General features: G+C 44.8%; 1 protein-coding gene across 1 annotated transcript in view; it reads left to right on the top strand.

Annotated features, from left to right (window-relative positions):
* Window positions 1-1,204: 1,204 nt before the first annotated feature.
* The window catches only part of slco5a1 (solute carrier organic anion transporter family member 5A1), a gene marked incomplete at both ends in the record, with an annotated part of 37,883 nt that continues 14,251 nt past the window's right edge, over window positions 1,205-24,836 (top strand). The window contains 3 exons of the mRNA XM_080515037.1: window positions 1,205-2,159; window positions 21,287-21,419; window positions 22,150-22,370. Coding sequence (XP_080371163.1) covers window positions 1,205-2,159; window positions 21,287-21,419; window positions 22,150-22,370 — 1,309 coding nt within the window. The remainder of the gene's footprint in view (window positions 2,160-21,286; window positions 21,420-22,149; window positions 22,371-24,836) is intronic.

Below are 24,836 nucleotides of genomic sequence, written 5' to 3'. Positions count from 1 at the left end.
TTCAGGAAAGTTATCCGTGCGTGGTTTTGTCATGCTGTTTGACACTTGCAAGTGAGATATAAAATACAAATTCTTAGTATTGGTGATTTGTTGCGAAAATTTAAAAAAATTGCTCAAAACTTCTTTGTTGAATATAGTTTAATTGTATCCAATGACGTTGACGCGAGACTCGTTGACAGCGTGGATGTGGCACTCTCCGACAGCCCGTGAACGCCCCGCCTCAGCAGCAGCAGCAGCAGCAGCCATCCGCATCATACACATTTCATTCAGTGTGTGGCCACTCCGCGGAGAACAACAGGCTACCTCCCTCAGTCCTGTGTGAGTATTACACCCCGCCGCGACCTCCTACAACTTCTCTCAATTATATATTTTCTCCCCTTTCAGTCGAGTCCTGATTATGATCACTTAATTTCATCGCCGCCTCTTGTTGAATCGGGCTTTTATCTCTTTCCAAAGTCATGACTGAGACGTTTGTGGACAGCGTGCTCTTTTGTTCTCCGGGTATTTTTCTCGTTTTGACAAAGGGAAGCTGGTTTTATTTCGCCTGCGACAAACTGATCTTGTTTATTGCTGTTTTTTTTTATTTTTCTTTGGAGTGAAATATTTTGCTGTATTATGCTGTTGTTAAGCGATATAGACAAAGTGTAGACATCCTGTAGCAGAATGACAGAAGTGATGAGGGTTGGATTTTTTTCAGTTATTGAATAAATGTGTCTACTTTCAATATTTTGTATAATTGTTTACGTTTTATTTCCTGTTTTGTCTCCCCCCCCCCCCTAGGATGCTGCACAGCAATGGGACAAAGGAAAAACCTTTAAATGAAGGTTTATATCGAACAAAGAGCCATAAAGGAGGATCATGATGGGATCCTAAATGTTAAAATATTTCAAAACATCTTTAAAAAAAATCTAATATATTTACATTTTTCAAGTAATGTGCACACATAATCATAGCTAATATCTAATGCTCTGTTTTAGAAGGTGATGTTATTCTGTTATCAGATGAGATACAGTTATTAGTTTTACTAGTGACGGAACATTGCTCCTAGAAATCAAAATGTGGAATAAAACATGCACATAACTGGAGGGGTACAGTCTGCCTCGGTGCTCGTGGCAGGGCAGTCTTTCCTCCACACTGTCCTCATGTTGCACTAGTCACTGACTGACCTGTCAGCACAGCCACAAGCTGCGACCTCCGTTGCACCATGACCCCGTCAGACAATGAAGAAACCGGGAGCGACCTATCCGAGTCTCTGGAGATCCGTGAGCTCCAGGACCAGTACATGGACTCGGAGAGCTGCTTCAAGTCTAAGAGTTTACCCATCCTGAATGGGCCGTGTCGGCAGGACGGCAAGGCGGCCGAGCCGCAGCTGGTCAACACGACCCACACTTGTGTGGCTGTGGAGGAGAGGCACGAGCTCCGGCCCAAAACGCCGGACTCCAGCCAGGCAGAGTCGCCGTCCTCCAGGACAGACTTCTCCCCCTCGGTCTCCAGCATGGTGGGACTCAGCAGCTCTCTGCCCGTGGAGGGTCACAGGTCCGCCGGGGGGAAGAAGCTGGGTTTCTCCCTCACTCGCCTTATCCACATCCCAGCGAGGAAGTATGTACGGGTCATCCTGAGTGACTCGCGCTGCTTCTTGTTCTGCATGTGCTACCTGACCTTCATCCAGTCCCTGATGGTTTCGGGCTACCTGAGCAGTGTCATCACCACCATTGAGAAGCGCTACAGCCTGCGCAGCTCCGAGTCCGGCTTGCTGGTCAGCTGCTTTGACATTGGCAGCTTGGTGGTGGTGGTCTTTATCTCGTACTTCGGCGGCAGAGGCCAGAGGCCGCGCTGGCTGGCCGTCGGTGGCGTCGTTATAGCCGTCGGGGCAGCATTGTTTTCCCTGCCCCACTTCATCTCGCCACCGTACCAGATCCAGGAGATGAACTCCTCAGCTGGCCACGAGGGCCTCTGTCAGAGCGGCAACAACAGCGGGCGTGAACTCCTCGACGCGGCGTCCTGCCCCCGCGACCAAGAGGGCAATGAGCACAACTTGTACGTGGCACTATTCATATGTGCCCAGATACTGGTGGGCATGGGGTCAACGCCAATCTACACCCTGGGGCCTACCTACCTGGACGACAATGTGAAGAAAGAGAACGCTTCTCTGTATTTAGGTAAGCCATCTTGGATGGAGCCGATTAATGCCTTTTGTAATGCTGAAGTGGGATAATTATTCAGTTCCACCATTTAGTCCTTTGATTTTCCCTGCTTTCGCTTCACGTTTGCATAAAGTGACGAAACTGTTTGAACATCAAAACAATCAGGTGGCAAGATTTGGTTGATTTGTTCTTCAAATGTCCGAATGCCGCTTCACTAGACGAACTAGGCAGTTCTGCTATGTGACTGGAGAATGCAGAGCTCTTATTGTTACACAGTCAGCAGTTTCTAACACAGTTAGTGTCAATTATCCCCGCTGATTTCATTTTCATTAGAAAAGAATTGGCTGTTTGGATTTTGATCCTTAAAATAAATGTAAAAAAAAGCAACACACAAAAAAAGCAGCTTTTGACTGGCTGACTCCTGCCGATGTTTACCAAGAGCGAAAGAGCACGCATGCACGAGCATGTACCCGAAGTGTTCATCGCCCAGCCCCATGTCCTTTTGATTTAATCTCCCCGGCATGCAACCCCTGCACCATACTGAGGTAAGTACAGAGACTGCAAAGTCAACCTTGGGCCAGAGGCACATGAGAGACGAGTGTGTAGCGAGAAGCAGAACTGGGTTGCTCATGATTAATGGGCCGGTACTGTCCGTGTTATATGTGAATAATTGTGCTGCTGTCCTCACACGGAAATCTGGGAGCAATAGAGAAGCATGCTTTTGTGTTTAGTGAGAAAAAAAGACGAGCTTTGTTAGAATGTTTGCCCGTATTCTTGAGTTCCTGCTTTGATGTGACATTGTTTTGAATGATGTGCTGTGCATAGCCTTGACTGGCCTAATGGGTTTTCTGGGACTGATCGGCTGTACATGCATACCATACACTGTGCATAGCTGAAATAGATGGTAATTGCAGGAGTAATCCCTTCGTCTGGCTGTGCACTGTGGTTGGATTATTGGGACGTGGGGGACCCCGCACTCCGGTGTAATATCTCTCACAGATGGTCACTGTCCTACTGACCTTTATGAAGCTCTGCAAGTCATTTCAATTATGTTCATTTACTCTATGTTGACACGATGGGCATTTTCGATTGACTCAAAACAATCTGCATTTCTTGGTGGGGGATTACTGTGTGCATAGCGTCGCTTACATGACAGCTGGTACTTAAATCTTTGTATTTTGCGTGCCGGAAACAAACAAACAAATTCAGAAATCATCGCGCGGCATTAGCGTGGCGTGACACTGGCCTCTCATCACAACATTACACATCCCATGGAGCATACGCATGCTTCTGAGTCCTCTCGCTTGCTGCTCTGCTGCCCTCGAGACCCGGTATCGATCAGACCCCTGCGTCACAGGGAGCCAATGCAGCACAGTTATTGAACCGTCCACAAAAACAAGGGGGAAACATGCTCCTACAGCGCCTCGCGCTGCCCTCGCCTTGGCAAACGCGTCGGGCCTCGAAAAGCTCACCGAGTCACGACGGTCAAAACGTTCCTTTGTGCAGATTTCCATCACTGGCTCCGATGACCCTGTTGCCTATTTTCAGATCACTCACAAATGGGTAATCTGTTTTATCCCTACACAGCATTGTTTTTGGGGGAAACTGAGACGTGTTCAGATATGTCAGAGGGTGCAGATACGTAGGCAAACATGTCCTTGATTTGTATTTGAGATACATAGATAACCATGGTAACTTGCTTCAGTTATGTCATCCGTGTCCTTTCAGCCACGTTTTTATCCGTCAGTCCAGACAAAGCCGGCTTTTCATATAATATCTGGCTTTTTTATGTTAGTCTGAGTGTTGTCGGACAAAGGGAGAAATTGCACCGCCCAGTGTTGTGTATTTTCACCCAGAAATCCTCAAACCCGCTTCCAAATTTCCCCCAAATGAATGTAGTCGAAATGTAGGCTACCCATATCTGGAGGAGGTTTCCCTCAAGCTCACCCTCTGCCTTGCTTTTTTTTTTTTTTTTTTTTTAAACCCCATCTCAATTTGCACTGGCTCAGAGGGGAGGAGTCTTTTGTAGGACAGTGCGGTTTACATTGAGGGGTTCCTCACGTGTCCTTGGAGAGCGAGAGAGAGACAGCGAGCGAGAGATAGGGAAAGTACTCCCCCCCCCCCCCTTTTTGTCTGTTATCTTTGTGTATTTATTCATATACCCAGTGGTGCATAGCTTCTGACCCGTCACCCCATTTCCCAGCTCAGGCCTCACATTGCTATGGTAATGTAACACATACGGCGTTGTAGCTTCACCTTCTGTACTTTCAGGGAGAAAAAAAAGAAAAGTGAGACCAGTGTACAGCTTCTTCGGATCGTTACATTTTAGTAGGCGATTGTAGAATGCAGTCAAAGTCTTGAAATGGTCACCGTGTGCACATTTCCACATGCTTGTATTTTTTTTTTTTTGGCTCCTTTTTCTTGTGCTCTTACAGATTTACAACATAGCATTCCTGCTGTTACTATGGTGACCGTTTGTCTGTGCCCTTCATTGACGAGCCACTACATTCCGTCGAGGTCCCCCGTTCTACAGCCGGAAGACGATTCATAGCGGAGGATAAGCTGGAAGCAACTGCCTTTGAAGCACCTTTTGTTCTTGTTTGGTCGCTGCTGCAGGTTATTGATGTTGCTAACAACCCGTCACCATCTCCATGTGGCTTGGCAACGCAGCCATCCACATGATAAACGATGCTGTTGCTCGTCATTGACTCGTTGATCCTTTCTAACCTTTGGACGGCTGCTCTGACCTCCGGTTATGAGAGAGGGGGGTGGAGATTTTGCCCGCTGATATCCTTTGTGATTTAAAAGCCGACGACGCTCTGAATTTCAACGCCGATGTGGGATGACGTGAGACGCCGGGTCTTATTGTATCGCCGCTGAACAGCTTGCTGATCCATCACAGGGCGAGCAGAGACACACAGCCACACACTTTCACGCTCGCCAGCATGTCAGGCTCTGTTTACACGACAGCTTTTCAAGGGAAAATGCCTTGTTTTTGCGATTTTTGTTTCAGGAGTTTCTGTGTGTGCGCTTTCATGGAAACGCTAAAAACGACATAGTTGGCACTTTTTTTTTTGTATTTGTAATAAAACCACACACACAAACATCTTTGCGGAGAATAATACGCTATAAACGTCAACAATGGCGAGTACACAGACATTTGTATGGAGGGACGGTGAAGTTGGATTGCTGTAACGAGTGACTTCCAACTATCAAAGTACCAAGTCCCAGGAGAATATGGACTGGGAGCCATGACACTCTGGAGGCTGCCATTGTAGTTGTTGTCCATCCACTGAGCATGTGCAGAAGAATTTTGTACTACGGCCATTGTCTACATGCGCAGTAGCAGTGTTTTCAAAAAGCTGCATTCCCCCCCTCCCCATTTCCATGGAGCGTTTTTGAAAAGTTGGGAGCTGTAATTGGACACTTAAAATCCAACAACATTTTTTGTGTTTTCACTTCGACGTTGTCTGGTAATTAGCTATCAATTGGACTCAAATGTGTGTCTTTGGCGTGTGGGAGGAAACCCAACAAACCTCACGCACGCACAAGGAAAACATGCAAACTTCCCACAGAAACACTGATTTGAGGCAATGAGCCAAGAACCACTGCACCACAGTGCTGTAAAGATGGGTTTCGTTTGTTTGTTGTAGCGCCATTGTTCTTTCACAACCTTTCACTGTCTAGACTCTGTTGTCTCTTTGAAGTCTGTACGCACAGAAGGTCAAGTGATTCCTCTTGCTTTGCTGGACAGTCCCTCTGAATTAACTAGATTCTAGTACAGAAGCCTGTAAAACTGACATGCTAAGTGTGTGTTTATGGTGTATTTGTGTTATTAATGTTTTATTAGGTACTCAGGATGACTGATGTAGGCGGGTGGGACTTGGAAGGAGGGACAAAAGGGGGTGGAGGTCAGTTTATGAAGACAGGAGCTTTAACTTCCAGAGAGATGGCCTGAACAGTCTCGTCCGCACTCTTGACACACGCACTCACTCACATAGGCTTGGCTTGTGGTGTGTGTGGTTTTTTTTTTTTCTGCTGACAAATTTAGAAGGAACAGTTGCCCTCGGCCATAAAGTCTGTGTGGTGAAATCGCCTACAGGGGAAAAAAAAAAAAAGAGAGAGAGAAATATTGCAATCGAATGTTGCCATATTTTTGTGAATCAGGATTATCAGTCACGTCCTTTTCTGTCCCCATGCAGTCCATTTCATTAAATTGTGTGTCCTGTTGTGCTCAGCAGCAGCCAAAGCAAATGCAGATTGTGCACGCCCGGGGGTAAACACACGAGTCCCCTGAGGACTTGCTCTCTCCATGCTGCTCTCCGCACCTCCCAAGCTGGTGGATCGCATTTCAGGAGTGCTTTAGGGTACACGTATGGCCCTTTCAGAGGCGGGCACGCATATAGAGAGAAGGTCGATCCTGTTTTTATCGCCGTTCTCATGGAGGGTTTAAATATCCGTGCCCCCCCTCCCCCTTTTCAGTCCACTCACTGTCCTGTTGTTGTCCATTGCGGCCCTCAGGGTTACTCAGCAGCAGGCGGCCTTTTTTAACTGCTGCCCGCTCTGAATACCACCAGTACTGACTCCCATGTGAACCTCTGACCTCTCTGTGGCTGATCCTGCACCTCTGACTGTCTGTGCTTCGAAAACGTCTCCTCTAGGAAGAGGAGCGATGTAGTGAGGGAGAGAAATCTCAGACGAGAGTGGGAGTTTTGTTTTTTTCTTCTTTCCTCGAGGCGGGGGTCTCGATCACCGGAGCTGTGGTGTGGTTACTGCTCAGGCTCACTGGCTGATGGCTGGTGGCTATTTTTCAGTCTCGCAGGCGTGTTGTTTTGACAGTGCGGGAAGGTTCCTGGGGAAATGCCGCGAGAGGTCTCGTGATAGCAGGAATGCCAAGAAAACCCCTTTGTTTTCAGCTACGCAGGAAAGAAATGGTTGTGTTTGCTTTGTTCTGTTCAGCCTCTGGTCCCTGTTGTTCCATGAAATCCTCATTGATCCATGCCTCTTGTTGGCTCGCGCTAAAATTAAAAAGTCTCTCACAATCCCCTTTGAAGTGGGGTAATTGTCACGGCGTTGAATCACCGTTGGAGAGCTGCTACTTGTCTCGCATTCAGGGACATTTACGCACGAGAAATTGACTTGGAAGGCACAACGTGAGTTTTTTTTTTTAGACTGATTAATTTTATGACTGAGTGCTTCGTCTGTTACAGTGCAGCGACTGTGAGCTGCTGTGGAGACACATCTCCTCCACCAGCCCTCAAAACGTTTGAATGTCTTGGGGACGTTGCACGATTATCCAAACAGTATCTACTTTGCACTAATTACTGAGGCGCATTTTCAGAGGATTTTGATTCGTATCGACTTGATCAGACATCTTCGTGAAACATCTGCACATGTTCAGAGTGTCACGTTATTTTCCCTCCCCGAGTTGGTATCTTGAGTGAATAGCTCCATTGTGAACATCTCCTCTCAGCTGTCAGATCCGTTTCTTTGAGTGCTGCATATCTCACAAGGCGCCACGTCACTTCTCGCATAGCCAACGCCTTTTGCCATTTTCTCTCGGCTTGATTGTAAACAATTGGAATCCTGCCGTCACTCTGTCTCTCTCCCTGATTAAACTAATCGGCGATGTGAGGAGAAACGCGGCCTTCCTTTGCCCGTTATGTCCAGCCAGGAAATGAATTGTTGTCAGTAATTACCAGATGTTTATCTGTTGCCAGGGGTGCAGTATGTCCTGTGTCTGACGCTATCAGTACAGAGGGTACTGCTCCCATCACATGCTGTTCTTCGTCTCAAAACAGACTTCTCCGGGTTTCGGCACTGCCTGATGTGCATCAACTCTCTCGGGATCACAGCGATACACTGAGCAGAGACAAGCTGTACGTCCGCGTCAGACTGAATTATATTACCCTCTCTCCCTCCGTTGAGTCTTATCTGATCAGCTCAAGTCCACTCTCTCGCTCTATGCAGCCTTTGGGATGTAAAGAGTTTTGTTTTGCCTCAAAGATGAGAGCATAGTTTCTCCATTCCAGTGTTATGCCCTCTGAGCAGTGAACAGGCCATTGTTCTCCTTGACCCCTGTGCGGCTTACATGGAGTGTGAGTGAGGCAGGGTTGCTGAAGGGAGACGTGTTAATGGGATTTACATAAGTGCAAGAATATGTGGAGAAGGAAAAAAAACAAAAAAAAAACAAGTACCATTGTCCACAAATACATGGGAACTGTCTGGAAGTCCTCCTCCAGACTTGTACCATATGTTCCTTCCGAGAGCCTTACTTCTCAGAAAGTTAAAGGACGTAATACACTGACTGTCCTCCTTTCTTCTTGCTTTTTTACCTTTAAATAGGTGCTTTCACTTTCTGACCTTCACATCTTCCCCTTCTCCGTTTCTCTCAGCTTCGTCTGTACCGAGCTCTCTCTCTCTCTCTTTCTCTCTCTCTCTCGAAACTCGAGCCTACCGGGAGAGAAATGGATGGCTCGAAACATTCTCTGACCTAAGCCTGAAGGATCACTGTTGAACACACACACACGCACGCACGCACGCACACACACACACACACACACACGAGGGCTAAAGGAAGATGCATTAAGACCAAAAATGCATCTTGACAGGTGTACAGAAAAAGGACAAATTCTGCTGTGCACATTCATCTGTGTCTCACAGCAGCTTTGCAGAGCCACTCGGTGTAGCATTAATCTGGTCTCCCATTACGTAACGCCGGCTAATAGTCTAACATCTCAGTATGAATCGGCTCATGGACGAGACAGTGTTTTGACAAGGTTTGTCGGCTCATTGTGGGAGATCGGAGGTGGTGGGGTGCGACGCTGTACAAACACAGTCCTCTCCTGCTGAATACAGACACTGCATATATAATTACAGTATTTGTATCTGCTGAATAAATGTCATTGTTTCTCCCCTCCACCTAAATGTTTTTGCCCTTGATTCTGTAAATTTTTCGAGGCCTCTGCCTGGAGTCGGTTGGTCATGGTGTCAGTGGGATAGCAGCTGGTGGGAGCCTGCATAGAGCGTTCACTGGGGGGGGGCTGGCATGTGCAACAATGCGTGCACCTGCACTTCAATGTGGGTGAGGTTTGTTTTTTTTTTTTTTTTTTATTGTTGGCAGTGAGTGTTTTGAAGGAGTTTTGTATTTGAGACTTATACACTTGATGTTGCCGCATGCATGCAGTGACATTTGTGCATTTCTGTGTGCAGACACGCCAGACGTTTATTTTTCTGTTGGTTGGAGTAGCTGCCGCAGTCGTAGTAGAAGGCGTGCTGGGTAAAGATGGCGTCTGATGGGCGGGCCACAGCTAAACTGCCACGGACAAGCTTGCGTTGCCATGTCCGGAACTGAGAGGGGCTGAAAAGCTGCAGGTGCAAGCTTGTGGCAAACTCCAACGTAAGCCCAGCGCTCACTGACATAATGGATTCACACGCACAGCTCACAGAGTATAATATGCGCCCCCATCCCCAAGCCCAGATGCCTCATTCATTGCACTCATCAGCGAAAAGATTTTCTGCCACCCAAATGCTGGAGCATTATCGATGCACAAACAGGCTGATAACAGACTTGTTGTATTTGCTGCGAGACTTGGGAGCACTTCACTTCAGCGTATTTCGTTTGGAAAGGGCAAAGTGAAAGGAGCTTTTGTATAGCTTAAATTGCGTGGATAAATTGCAGAGTGATCAGAAGATTGCATTTAAAATTATTTGTATTGTTCAGAACAGCTGTGAGAGTATGTTGTGCTAATGATTTTCACCTGGAAAGACCTTTTTATAAACTGTGAAATTGGACCATTAATCTCATAAATGGAAGGAATAATCCATCAGAATAGTAATTTGTTGATTTAACAGCTTGGCCGGAAAAAAGCGGTCAACAACAAACTCCCTCTGCAAATTTTCCGCCTGAGCGCCACGTTCTGTATATTTGCAATACATTACATGAAACTGGTTGGAGCTGTAAATTCTAATTAATATTCTCTGGGAGGATAAAGTAAAGTGTTCGTTCAAACGTTGTTGTAGGGGGGGGGAATTGGAGGAAAGCGGATTTGTCAATAAACCCCAGAAAGATGAAAGATTAGACGATTAAGTAAAATGATTTACGGAATGTGGCAGTGTGTGAAACACTTCTCAGAGATATTGGAAAGTGAAGCAATGTGAACGGCAGGCGGCAGAAGGGAATTAACACATTTGTCTCGAAAGGCATTCCAGTGCTTAGCCATTTAAACATAACTGTTGGTTTGATTGGCCTGTCACAAGTGCAGATTGTGAGGAAGAAAGAGTGAAATAGATTTAGAGCTGCGCCAGTGTTTGCAAAAATATCCCTGCAGATGCTGCCATGCCACAGTGAAAGTCAAAAGTGAGTCATTGCTCACTCATGTAGGTAGACGCTGAATAAATAACACGTGGAAATGTGTGTGAAATGCTCTTTGCCACATCATTTTTCAGGTTTAGTTGATCTTTTCTTTGAGGTTGGAGAGCAGATACACTTGGAAGTGCCAGTCTCATAAACACTTCCAACACGTCAGTTGACAGGCTTCGTAATGAAATAGTGAACTTGCAAGCAAATACTTCAACAGTGCATTGAATCCAAGTGGAATCAAATAAGAGAAATACACAAAAACACCTGTTGATACACATTGATCAGCTTCTATAGAAGCTTTTCTTTACAGTGCTCATGCTACCAACTTACAGCACCGTCCACTTGTAATTTGACAGTGTGATCATATGAACTGAGGCTCCTATTTACGTGAAGTTTCAAGTGAAAATTTATAATTTTGCATTTTTTTCCCAGAAAAGTTTGAGAAACATTTCTTAACTAATTATATTAGATTGCACTTTATTAATTCCTTGAAGGGGGAAAATCAAAAAACAAGAAAAAATGAAAATTGTACATTTCAGGGAAACGGCAGAAATGGTTGAAAATGGTGTAGGGTCACTTGTGGGTGGTGTTTGCGCGTGTAATGAAGCCACGCGCAAACATTAACAATGCCGAATACCTGGACATTCGTATTGACAGGCGATGAAGTTGGATTGCTATTTATTACAGCCGCAATAGCGTTTAAAAAAAAACTAAAGTTGTGTTTAACCTTTACAGATAGACGGAATGGGAACAATTTATAAACCGTCCATCTCATTAGCCTTTTTCAAAAGGTTAAGTATTCAGCGGCTCCGGGCCACCTTGTCGGGCAAACTGTTAACCGAACGCAACGAAGGTTTCCCATTTTCACTGTAACGTTGTCACGTTGTCATGTAAACAGGGCCTGAAACTTGACAACAACCTGAAGCCTGAAAGTCCTGCCTTTAAAAAAAAATAAATAAAAAATCCACTTAAGCATGGGATTTTCCCAAGTATTTGACGCTCTGGCCTCATTAAATTGAATGCCAATACAAAGCACAATAGGCCTCTTTTAAAGTCAGGGTTTAAATCTCAAAATGTCCACAGGATTTGCTCCTCGACAGTGATGTATTTGGAGCCTCCGTCACATGCTGTACTGCAGCACGGAAGAGTGAGCAGTCCAGGTCTGCCCTGATATGCATCACTGGCTGGGTTCTCCTTCCGTCACCACGGCCCCAGTTGCTTGTAAGATTTTTGCTGTTCTTTGCATTCAGCCGCCCTCCGCGCCTTAAGTGGATTCTGGTAGATCAGCAGCAGCAGATTGGTGGTCTTTTGCTGTCGGTGCAGGTCCTCAAAGTCTCGCCCCGGCGCTGAATCAGCAGAAAACGGGTCACTGGGTGTCACAGTTAGGGTCTGTGACCCCACTGACACAAACTAAGGTGAAACACCCGTTTCTTTGTAGGTTTGCTAACGGTTCATATCCTTCATAGGATGTGTATTCTCACATCTCACTCTCACCTTCATGGCTGGTAGACTACTGGAACTTGTATTGTGCAGTTAAAAATAGAGGGAAAAACCCCCATCTTTGTCTAGTTTTCTAAATATTTGATTTAGCAAAGTGAGCTCGGGGAACCCCTTTGTGGAAAGTACAGCGGTACGCATGAAAAATGAATCACCCTGCACTGTTTGAATTTTTTCATGTACCAATAAAACTATTTGGACAGTTCTGCAGAGGTTTCATACAAAACAAAGCCCCGACGTGACAGGTCGGTTTTTATTTTCTTATCACTTTAGTGGACCATTCAATTCTTTTAAAATTGTTGTTGCTGACTGGTTTTGGCATGGATATTTCTGATTACTGTAAGTCCTGTATTTTTTTAATTATTATTATATGTGCAAAAATAAAAAAAGCAAAACGGGGCATTGCATTCTTACATCAGTCATTATAGAGACTCATTTGATAGCAACCAGGTCGCTCGCTTTCATGGCAGCATCTCTGATATCTCAGCTCGGGTCTCAGTGTTGTGTTCGCTATTCTTAAGAAATTAGTTTTCACCATTTGCTCGGTGGTTTGTTGCGCCAAGTTGAAACGTTTTGCAGGCCACTTTTAGCCCACAGGCCCTAATTTGGATACCCTTGCCCTTAGAAGACTCACTCACTCTTGCATTTAAAATTTTTTTTTATCTCCCTTCCTAATTTTGTGAGGGTTAATGAAGGTGGATTTATGGGTTTTTTCTTGACCTTGCGTGTTTTCTCACCTCGGCCCTGTCAACCTTGTACCACATTCCGTGCATGTGGACGAGACAAAAGGTCATGGGGTCACAGCTCTGTCTGCAGAGGCGAACGTCAGAGACGTGGAAGAAGGAAAGACCCGGACCTCAAATGCTGATGAAGTTCTTAGTACCCCTTGTGACTTGTCATGTCTTTGCTTAAGGGGCTTGTGCAGGAATGCCTGGAGGTAAAATGGTACAAAGGCCCGATGGGTGGCCCGAGTGTTGCTTTTTCTCCTCAGAAGGACTTTGATGTTGCAGTTGATTTGCTCTTTTCCGCGAAAGCATTCCTGACTGCCTGAACGCTTTGCCCTGGGTCTGTACGTGTCCGTGCTGACTGTACAGCAGGATCAAAGTCTCAACTTAATCTTCACATCAGTCTCCATCACGCTGGCTCCGCATAACACAGCTCAATCTGAAATATGTATTTATGTTGGCCTTTTAGTGTCCACTGCGCTTTGTGTGCAGTGGCTCCAATATGGGGGCACTTAGACTGCTAGTATTAATAAATATTACATGAATATGAACGTGGAACATCTGCACTGGGGGACTACGTTCTCAGCTTTTAAATCATTGTGGTTATTTTACAAAAGACATCTGCTCCATTACTATATGGCAGGAGCAGTGGTTAAAGTGCAGCATGCAGTCAAACACGGTGAGTCAGGCGGTGCTTTGTTTGGGTGCACGAACAGACGAGTCCAAAGCAGCTGGTGCATCAATGTAAAGCTAATTCTGCACATTATCATCACACAAACAATATCTACCAGCCAACAGATATAAGGTATTTTATTGTTGTTGTTGTTGTGAGCATAATAGTATCACTCCGCTTTACTCGCAGCACGTAGATTGTTTGCTGGCTCCTTCCAATCCTCCGAAATTGTCCAGTTGAGAAGGAAACTTCAAGCTCTGTGCTCGTCTGGATGAATTCATTGATACAGTGATCCATTTCTCTGTGTGCACAGCCGATATCTGTTGGTTTTGATTGAATGCTGGTCTTCCTAATGGCACATTACAAAACAATTTTAATAGTTTTTGTTTTGGGGTCCCTTCTCATGCTAATTAGATGCATTTAATAATAAGTAGCTCGACACTCATATATCGTCAAAACTGTTGCTCTTACATTATATTGTGAATTAGTCCATTTTGCATTTGCCTTCAATTTAGTTCTAGTTTTAATGCAAATAATAATTTTAAGCATGGCTTATTTATTTCAAAGACGATTAATGCAGAATTACAATGAAATCAGGTGTCCAAGGGAGGCAAGCTTCACACTTTGAGGCCCCGTTTACACGTTTTCAAGTAAAAATTAAAAGCTGCTGTTGTGTTTTGGGGGTCCATTTACACAACAGTGGCGCTGAGTCTTTTTGAAAACGGCTCCCAAGTTAGAACTTTAAAAAAATGCCCTGAACCCGTCTCTGTGTTTACTACAACCTCTGTGCACATGTGCGCGAGTAGAACGACGATAACGACGAGTGTCGTGGCTCACAGTCGATATTTTCCTCGTGCTTGTTAGTAGCCTGTCCAAACGATTTGTCTGTATACTTACTATTGCCAAGGTTTATAGTGTACTGTTCTTTGTGCATTTTTGTGTGTTTTTATTACAAAAATGAGCAGCACCCACGAGTGGCCCTCCATGAAAACCTCATCGTTTTCAGTGTTTCTGATTTTTCCATGTAAACGGGCATCATTGGTCAGGGTGACGCTGACACACACACACACACACACACACACACACACACACACACACACACACACACACACACACACACACACACACACACACACACACACACACACACACACACACCATTCCCTAAGGCTGCCGGTAAGAATTTGCACTTCATTATACAGTAGGTGTCTGAACATGAAGCTCCATAAAGGATGTGATGAGTACATGGCCTAGGGATAGAGCAAAACATGCCTTTTCAAATGTTTTGTGATAACTTTAGCATATTGATGCAGTTTGTCCCGCTGCCTTTTGTGTGTGTGTGAGCGTGAGCGAGGCCACAGTCCCCCTGTGCATGCCCTTTGGGTGAAACTGTAAGGTTAGGACTTGTAAGAAGACACTGCTTTGTCAGCAAGTTGTCATGACAATGCCGTCATTCCCCCGTTTCATTGTCTTTTTTTTTTTTTTTCCCCCTCTTGTCTCTCGGTGGAAAGGTCACATGACTGAACTGACACCCCCCCCCCCGATTGCACATGGACATTGAGCCCGTTCCCTCTCTGTCACTCTGTATTCTAACAGCTGCAGTTGCATGGATCATCTGTTATATCTGTCACCTGCAGCAGCACATTCCAACGAGCTTCAGACATCGAGCAGCACTCTCCAGTGCAACAAATCAGAAGTTAGGGGCCTGTGCTGACATGTCAGAAAAAAAAAAGTGAGTGTTATTCTATAAAGCAGAATGGATCATTCAGATAATTTTTTTTCCCCAGCAGACAGCTACTGTGAAAATCGATTATCATCACAGGGAAGAGTGACTTGGTGATGCATAATGCTACATAAATCAACAGGACACAGCCTCTCAGTAATGCAGTGAAGACAATGTGATTGTATCTTTCAGATTTTGGGATTAGACGGCTCCCACATATTGTGTTGAATACAAATCCAAGGTCATGGGTTGTGTTGGGGCCCGCCATCCCATTCCCAGGCTTGTTTAGAGTCTGACGGAGCTTTTCAGGCGAACGGCCAGGTGGAGTGCTACATAATTTATTTGAAACGAAGTCTCTTGCCAAGGAGCGGAGAAGGATCAATGAGCGATGCTCATACCTCCACAGCCAATATTTCAAGACGGCAAGAGAGGAGAATTCCATTCAAAACAAACATTGATGCTCTTTCATGGATGCACTGTGGCCACTTTAGATTTCGGGACATTACAGATGTAACAAAGTTTTGACACTGGTGATTTGTAGCCCGAGCCTTTCAACCTCACCATCTTCTGACAAGGCAAGTCCTGTCCTTTATTTTGTTAAACATAATTAAATCAAATCATTAATCTGTGGTAATTAGTTTGGCCACCGGGGAGCTGCTTCATTAGGTGCAATGTGCTTTCTCATCAGGTTCCCATTGCTCCGTGTTCCCCGCTCATCTCTGCTGCTCTGGCTCGGTCTCACGGGTGAGGGGCGAGGAGAACAGAAGGTCGGCACAGAGGTTGGGGAGGGAGGGCACGCGGCCACGCAGAAGCCATTTTATTGTCGTGTCTGCAATTCCGTTCACAGTCAGGGCAGCCGTGGAAGTCACTACGTGTTTTGAGCAATTATGATAAAATAATAAGCATTTGAGGATATGACTCAAAAAGTCCACCATGGATGTCATCCCACTAATTATTTCGTTCATTCTCCTGCAATCCCTGAAGCGACGGCCACAACCCGCCGTACTTGCAAGTGTCTACCTGCAAAAACGTGGGCAAAATTGGGGGATCCGTAGGAGATGAGTACTGCCTCCGTACGGATTTGGAGCATGCCGACACGCCATAGCACTTTTTGTACATAAGAAACTTAAGTTGCGTTCGGGCTACGGATTTTTACGAATTTTAAACTTAGTATGTAAAATCTGAAATCGTTAGTTCACTTTTATAAACATTATCAATGTATTATTTCCCCATATTTCCACACTATAACTCAGATATGGAAGAATGAGGGTGTTATTTAATACATTTAGTTTATTTTGATCTAATTCTGGAATTGGACTTTACACATTATACCAGTATTTTATATGCTGTTATATGCAGCTTCATCAAACGTCATTCCTACAAATTTATTGATTGCATTGGTCAAAAAATGCATGAAAAAATGTGTCACGAAGATAAAAACAACGCCCAAGTTGCTCTGGACTATGGCGCATTTATTTCGAAATGTAATGACGGCTTTTTTTTTTTCCCACTTCCCCCTCCGCGATTTTGAAACTGTGTCTGCATGTGTAATAAACACATCACTATTTATCTTAGATCACTGAAATGTTACAAATAATTCACTGATGAAAATAAGTCTCCTATCTGGGAATCCTCTATCTGGAAAAACACGCACTTACAACATGGGAGTGAGTAAGGATACCGTACATGAGCAGTACGTACAAGTACGGCCTCCATAGGATAATGTGGCAATCGCACTGAGATCTTATGTTGTAAGCAGTACAACTCACTTACCACTTGTGCAACGTATGATGCAGCAACCGCTCATGTGGCAGCTGTGGCCTCTCCAAAAAAAACATACGGACTAAAAACAAGCAGGGTGGGTTGTGACCGTCGCTTGAATGAGTCGGTGGAGCTCATGAATACAAGGAGTCAGGACACGGCGAGCTCTTATTGTGTGGAGGAGGAAGAGTGGAGACAACAGAGCAGTGCCGGTCCCTGAAGGTTAGATGTAAGAGGGATGTTGCTGAGCAAGCTTTATCACTCTGTTACACAGCAGGATCAGTCACCACAGACTGCAGCCCGGCTCCTCTGCTGCCTTATTTCTTTATATTCACTCCTTATTCTCTAATATTAGTCCATTTCTTCCCCGCCTCATCTGTTCTTTCTTGCCTGTATTTTATTATTATTATTCTAGTCTGGTTTTATTGCTCTTTGGAGCAAATCTTCTCCTGCCTGACGTCTCACTGTCCATCCATCACAGACTGAGGCTGAAACACTAATGTGAGGTCAATGATCCATGATAAAACTCCCTAACCCCATCCCTCCTTCACTGCTCACCTTGATATCCTAACACCTAATCAGCCACTTGCACATAAGAATTAAAGATGCTGGTAAGAGTTGACCTTGTTTGACGTTGGTGTTTAATTTTAACTGATAGTTTTTTTGATTCTGGTTGAGCTATTTTTAGTTAAAGGATGTGTATTTCCCCCCCTCAAGGGCTCACATTTTCTCAAACCTCATTAATATCTTGTTTCTGATATTTGATTCTGTTTGTATGCTAACCGACTCGGCTCCAAACCGTGCAGCTTTTCAAGCGTGCATGGAGCAGCCATTACAACATATTGGAAGTCAGACTGATTGGCCACAGAGATGGTTTCGCTGCTGACTTTGTATAACAGAAGACTGAAAAGCCAATAACTGCAATGGATAGTTCCTCATCCATTACCGCCACACGTGCAGTGAGCCATATGAAGTCTATAATGTATCGTCCTTCACGTGCTGCTGGTGAAGGTCTGTTGCGTAATTGAGTGAAGCGAGCCTCTGGGCGCCATGCGTTCTTCATTGGCATGCACCGCCTGCAGCCTACTGACGTCTGCCACCACACAGTGTGTGTGTGTGTGTGTGTGTGTTTGTGGGAGATGGAACGCCACTGCTGTGCCAGCATATTCCTCAATCCAGTGGCTCTGCCCGGGCCGCCCTTCAGACCGGATACGGCCCTCCAATCCCTTCATCCCAACCTGCTGATCCCAAACCGTCCCGGCTCCGTGCCAAGTGGGCAGGATAGGGCAACGGGCAACGCGCAGTTTATGACCCCCTTTGTCCTCCAATCAAGCAGAACGCCGTTAACATGATGGATGGAGTGGCAAGATGGATATACACAATCACCCAGAAGGGATAAAATATGGCTGCCCTGTCTGGGGTGCTCGAGGAAGTATAGGCTGGAGTTTGGAGGACAACCAAAGAACCATACTTTGTGCTTAACCATAGTCTGACAACGTCTGTCTGTTGAGGGAGGAACCTCTAATCAGTTTTTACTTGTTGTTTAGAGACATTCAGTCCTAAATCTTGTTGGATTTAACGAAGGTAGCAGTCTGTTTTGAACCGCATAAACTTGTCTGCATGTTTTATTCCTGGATAACCATTTTGATAAGTGTTGAACCTTTATCCCGCTTTACCGATTTTCAGCCATTTGCTGGCTCAATATTCTTGAATTGCAGGGAGAGCGTGTTGCTTCCAATGACCTATTTCACCTTGTCCCTGTGTGGAGATGCGTACAAGTGTCCTTGGGGAAAGACATTAAGCTCCTGATGGGGTGTGAGTACCTTGCATGACGACTGTCACCATTGATGTGTGCATTAGCAGAAGCATGATTGAGGTGAATTGCGACAAAATCATGTAAAAGTGCTCTGAAACTCCTCGAGTGTTATGTCATATCGCTGGATTGCATTTCTGCCGTCAGATTTTGGTACATTACATGCCGCTAAGCTTGCATCCCAAACCAAGATAAGACTGTCTGATTTGGATTTGTCGAGCCGTACAACATTTCAGACGTGACGCTGTGCTGAAGGATCATCAGCAGATTGGAATCTGCAACCCCCGCAATCTATGAAATGATGTGTACCAACACTGCTCAGCTTCATCTTTAAAGTCAGTGGTCAAGGCTTTTTTTTTTTTTTTTTTGGTGTTGTCGTCAGCTTTTACATTTTGTAGTCCGTGCAATATTTTTGCTACTTACGTCCAAAGCACAACTTCAGGACTTTGTGTTCTGCAAAACAGTATTAATCTCGTGATGCAGATGGCAAGGACGAGACCTTTTCTCGTCCTTGCCATCAGGAATGGATTGTTTATTGCCTCTGGGTGGTAATATCCTGTTACTTTGTGTAAACGGTTTGAGTGGGACGCTGAGCTGACTCTCCATCCAGCAGGATATGAGAAGCGGCTCTGTGAAAGGAATCAAAAAGATGAAACGCGATATCTGATGGAAGGAGAACATAGGGACAGACACCTGCTTGTATAAAATGATTGGCACGAAATTGTCGGTGACCTCCACGCATACCTGCAAATGCAGGTTCTAGTATCAGTGTACACTTTTCCCAGAATGCACATGAACAGGAGGGAGTAGTGGTTCGCACTCTCGCCTTCCAGCGAGAATGTAGACTTAATTCAAATCTACACTTGTGGACATTTGTGTGTGGAGTTTTGATGTTCATCCTGTTCAGGCGGAGCTTTGTTTCCACCCAAAAAGATGCTTTTTACGCTAATTGGTGAATTCTGTCTGTCTGCATTTGCAATCTGATGGACCGGCGACTGCAGGCAGGATGTTCGCTGCCTTCACTCAAAGTCAGCTGGGATCAGATTAACCCCACCGCGGCTCTCCGCTGGATAAGGCAGTATAGAGGATGGATGGAACTGGCCGCCGTGGTGCATTTTCGCCTCGCGAGTAACCATGTGTGTCTGCTTTAGGCTGATAAAAGGATTTGCTGGAGGGGTCCTTTGTGGCTTAGACAACATTTTTCCCCATGTTCTCTTTTTTCCAAATAGTTTAGTTCAAGGGAACTGTGATTTAATTAAGTCCTGACACAGATTTAGGCTTTGGGACATTGTTGGAACTTTGCTTATGAGAGTTGACGTGCATTTTGTAGTCTGCTGGCCATGTGGACAGAGGAAAGGACGCTCAATGAAACCTCTAACTATGAAGGCAGGGAAAGATGCAAGGCACTCGAAAGTGCTTTATGCAAATGTTGGGTCAGCAGTGGAAACATTTGGCGAAGCAGACTGAGATAAAATGGTGTTTGAGTTTCCATTCTGATAAACACAAACTTTCTTAATGGGCAGGAAATATGTGTGTGCATGCGCTTGTTACATAATCTGGTTGAGAGGATGTCCTCCTCCACTCTCGGGAGAGAGATTAGACATTTTGAATGCTGTTCCAGACACGCCGCACACCTGCTGCGAGAGACTCTATCACAACTCCCAGCACCCGTACACGTGTATTCAGAAAGGCAGCAGGAAAGTGACATTTCAGAGCAGCAAGTAAAGAACTGAAACGTTCGCTCAGGTAATATTATGCGTGTAGGAAGGCAGCGACAGGCACGAGGTTTGTTGCCTCGTGCCTCTGTGTCTGTGTGTGGGTGAGAGTTTTGTCATTCACAGAAACATTTAAAGCACATGCATAGACATGGAGGATAAGCAGGAGGCGCTAATCTGTTCCTTCAGCCTCACCGTCTCCTGTGCACGCACGCACGCACACGCACGCACACACTTTGCTGGTTAGCAGCAATGTTCCCGGTGTAATTATAGAAAGTTTGCCCCCTGTACGCGACTGGTAAATGGCTTTGACTTGCGTCTCCACCGGATGTCCGCAGGAGGTTTTTCCACTTGTCCAGCCCAGGTTATCTAACTTTAATGAGTTTTCCCCTTCCTGCGGCAAAGCGACGGGGCCTGATTGGCTCACCTCAGTGATGGTCTCAGACCCTAGAGGGTTAATATTTCAGCCCCATCCATTCGCACTGATGTCTGCGCCTCAGGCCTGCCCTCAGGTCGGAGGGAAACCTCTGGAGCTTTGGGGTTGGTTGTTAAAGACGCTTCAGACTATGTGAGAAATGACCCGAGGTGTTGTGGAGTTCCCATGGATCTTAACGCAGGTGTTCTGAATGAGGGTAGACGAGAAATTGGAGGTAATGAACAGCTCCCCTGAGTCTGAGTGGAACAGTCGCAGAGAACAGGGGGTCATTAGGAGCATTAATGAGCAAAAGAGGAAAAAGTGTTGTGCTTTCTTTGTCTTAATTATTAGAGCTAAATTAGGTTTTACGGCTCATCACAAATTACAAACATTTAAACCTTCACCCTGTTGTGTTACTTAGATTTCTGCTTTGTCTGTGCCGCTTTCTTTTTTTTTAGCGATCATGTATGTGATGGGAGCCCTGGGACCTGCAGCTGGCTACCTGCTGGGAGGAGTTCTCATCGGCTTCTACGTCGACCCCAAAACGGTCGTCAACATCGACCAGAACGATCCTCGCTTCGTTGGCAACTGGTAAATATGTTCACTTGTACACCTGCCTTGTGTAGTCCGTCCATCAGTGTTTCCTTCGTTGCTGTAGCATCCTCGGTTGAGTGATGACTTTACTCTCACACTGAGAACACACCATAAGAGATAAAATAAATTAATAAAGACAACGTCGAGAATCGCTTTGACCATGAAAAATAATAGTTCTTGAAAATGTATGCATTTAAACCTTCAAATATACATGAATAATAACTACTATGAGTCTTACTGTTGTTTAGCATTAAATAGAATCATCCCAATAGAGATCTCCAACTAACCTTAATCAACACAAAAATGACACATTCATTTCTTCAATTTAACCAAATATATTTCTGATTTTTTTTTAGCTTTCAGTATGACTGAGGTAACTGTTGTAGCATTTTCACATTAGCATAAACACCCTGACATGAACCCCAAAGAGACTACAAAAAAGAACTACGAATTGCTCTAAATAAATCTGCATAGTACCAAAAATATGTAAAATCCTTGAGCCTCCATCAACCAAGTGCTTTGCTAACTTTTAATATTCTTTCAAACGTAACTTATTTGCATGTTTCTGCCTCTTTCCAGGGTACTTCCGAGGTTAGAGCCCGTCAAAATAAAACGCCTACCCTTTTTGATGTAACTTCTGGAAAATAAGTGGAACCACCTTCAAAATAAAACCAGCAACGATAATGAGCGATTTGGGTCCTGTTCCCTGTTCCCCTTCTGCTTTCAGGTGGAGCGGCTTCCTCCTGTGTGCTGTCGCGATGCTTCTGGTCATCTTCCCCATGTTCGCCTTTCCCAAAAAGCTTCCACCACGCCACAAAAAGAGGAGGAAGAAGAAGAAGATGGGCTCGCCAGGTGATGTGTCCAGCGATGACGACATGATGAAAGAAAAGTCCGGCAGCAAAGGCCAAAACGTTTCGTCGTCTATGGGCTTTGGAAAAGACATTAAAGGTGAGGAAGAGATGATATACTTGATTTGTTTGGCATTAACGGCGCCCCACATGAAGGACCTCTGAGGAATTGATGTACAAACAGGACATAATCCGATCCATGAGTAGGATTAGTCATTTTATTCAATACTGTAATCTTCATTGAGATCTCCTTTGTAGATACAATCGATTGATGATGGAAGAGTGTGTCCTTAGCTGCCTAATGAAGCAGTTGGCATTACCAAGACATTATGTGCTAATAACTATAGTGAGTGACTAGTAAACATGGCTAAAGGTCACACAGGTGCTGTCATTTGGAGTTTGTTTTTGTTGGCCCTGCATCCACAGCAGACTGTATTTTTTTTGCAGCTCGTATAGTTTTTCTCCTTCTCTGAGCCAAACATACCAGGAAACTCCTGGTTTTCCCTGGAAGAGCCCCCCAGTTAATTCGAGCCCCGAGCTAGTGTTTCCCGGTTTTCGCTTGTCTCATTTTTGCTCTGTCAGTCTCTCTCTCTCTCTCTCTCTCTCTCTTTTTCTCTTTCTCGCGCTCTCTTCCTCCATCCCCCTCTTTCTTTTGTCTCTTTTTAAATGAGCTCTCTGGAGAATTTAGCTCCATTTCCACTCACGGAATCAGATCGACTGAGCAGCAGAACAAAATAGCAGCACATATGTTTCGTCCTGCAGCCTTTCAATACAGGCAAAAGTCACCGTTTTGAATTTCATCATGAAGTTGACATGGCTGCACTCTTAGATATTCTTAAGCTTTCAACAACAACAAAAAAAAACTGTTAAAACTGGATCCACGAATGCATAATAGCTGGCTGGGCCCGCTGCTCGCTCCCCCGCTGTTTTATTAGTCTCAGCAGGATGTTTTAGGCCGTTGTGCAAACTATGACCAATTGTGCGAACTCAGGCGCTTCAGTGTTCAGATGTGGAATGTATTTTGGTTATGTCCTTCTATCTAGGTGTGCGTGTTTGTCTATTAAACAAATTCAGCACTTTCCAGTGAAAGATATGCTGCAGTGAAGCGGCTTTTTCACCAAGCACTTTTTTTTTTCTTGCCCTCCAGATCACAAACAAACAGTGAAAAATGCTAACACTGGACATTTTGAGCAATGCACGTCGGAGGGACAAACTTTTGATTAGGGAATGTTCCAGACCTTGATCTGCTGTGGCGTGAAAGCAATTTCCTTGAAATGTTCTGAAGTATGGATAAACAACTGCTGACGTGAAGGTACATCATAAACACGTTTCAATAAGTGATTTATTACCTGCCAGATTGGAAGTACAAATACAGTCTTTTCTGCTGGATTTCTTCCTCCATAACAGTTTGTTTGACTCAAAACTCACACATTATGTTCATAGGAACCCTGGAATAAATTGCCTGATCGATGGTACCAGTAACATTCACCCATCCATCTTCTAAACCGGCTTTATCCAATTTGATGTCGCGGTTGAGTGGAGCCGACCTCAATTGACATTGCGCACACTGGACAGGTCGCCAATCTGTCACAGGGCTAACACACACACAGACACACTGTCGTACACAGACATACACACCCATGGGCAATTTAGAGTCCGCAATCAATCTAATGCTCTTCTTGCATGTCTTTGGATTGTGGAAGGGAACAGAGAAAGCTCCACACAGCGAGAACCTGCAAGTTCTCAAGCCCAGAATCAAACCAGGGAACGTTGTTGTTGTTGGTTCCGATCCTGCATAGATTCAGTGAGTCCATTTTCTGTTGTGTCTCCACTTAATTGTCTTCATTCAGCTCAGTTTTGTTTTTTATTCTATCAATTACAACATTTTATGGTTGCATCTGAAAAAAAAATTAAGCGCAAAACACAGCAGGCCCCAGAGGATGGTAAAGGAGAAAATGAAGGGAGCGAGCCAGAGAGGAACAAACAACCAAAATGACTGCCGACAACAATCTAATCCACACACTGCAGACTAGATAGAGGAGCATCGATCAGGAACTTCCAGCTTCCACTATCGGAGACCCTGCAGGACGGTACAGAGAAAAAGGGAGCACAGACTACAGCGAAGGGATACACACTGTTCGGGACATGGATTTGTTAAAAGTGAGAAGAGTAGATCTGTTCATTGAAGAAAGTCCCCCGTTATATTTTTAATAAAGTGATTATTTTTTTAAATTTCGATATGTTTCCTCCGCAGTCCAACAACACGCATTTGTACTCTGTGTACTCTATGTACCCTGTGTACTCTATGTACTCGGCTCCAGCGACCTTGAATGGGATAAAGTGCTATAAAATATGAATGGGTGGATGTTAATGTGAATACCAGAAGTTTGCTTGGAGGCTTATTAGCATCAGCTCCCATAGAGGACTGGGGATCAAATCACCCCTTATTATCCCATATTATATTATACACACACAGTATTATTCTAAGCCCAATCGATTGTTCACCGTTCAGACTTGCATTACGTCCAAACTGCTTCAGCTGTGAACACTAGCATGACCTGTCTCG

Source organism: Blennius ocellaris (genome assembly GCF_963422515.1).
Source record: "Blennius ocellaris genome assembly, chromosome: 19".
Lineage (NCBI taxonomy): Eukaryota > Metazoa > Chordata > Actinopteri > Blenniiformes > Blenniidae > Blennius > Blennius ocellaris.
This window is presented reverse-complemented; position numbering and strand designations above follow the sequence as displayed.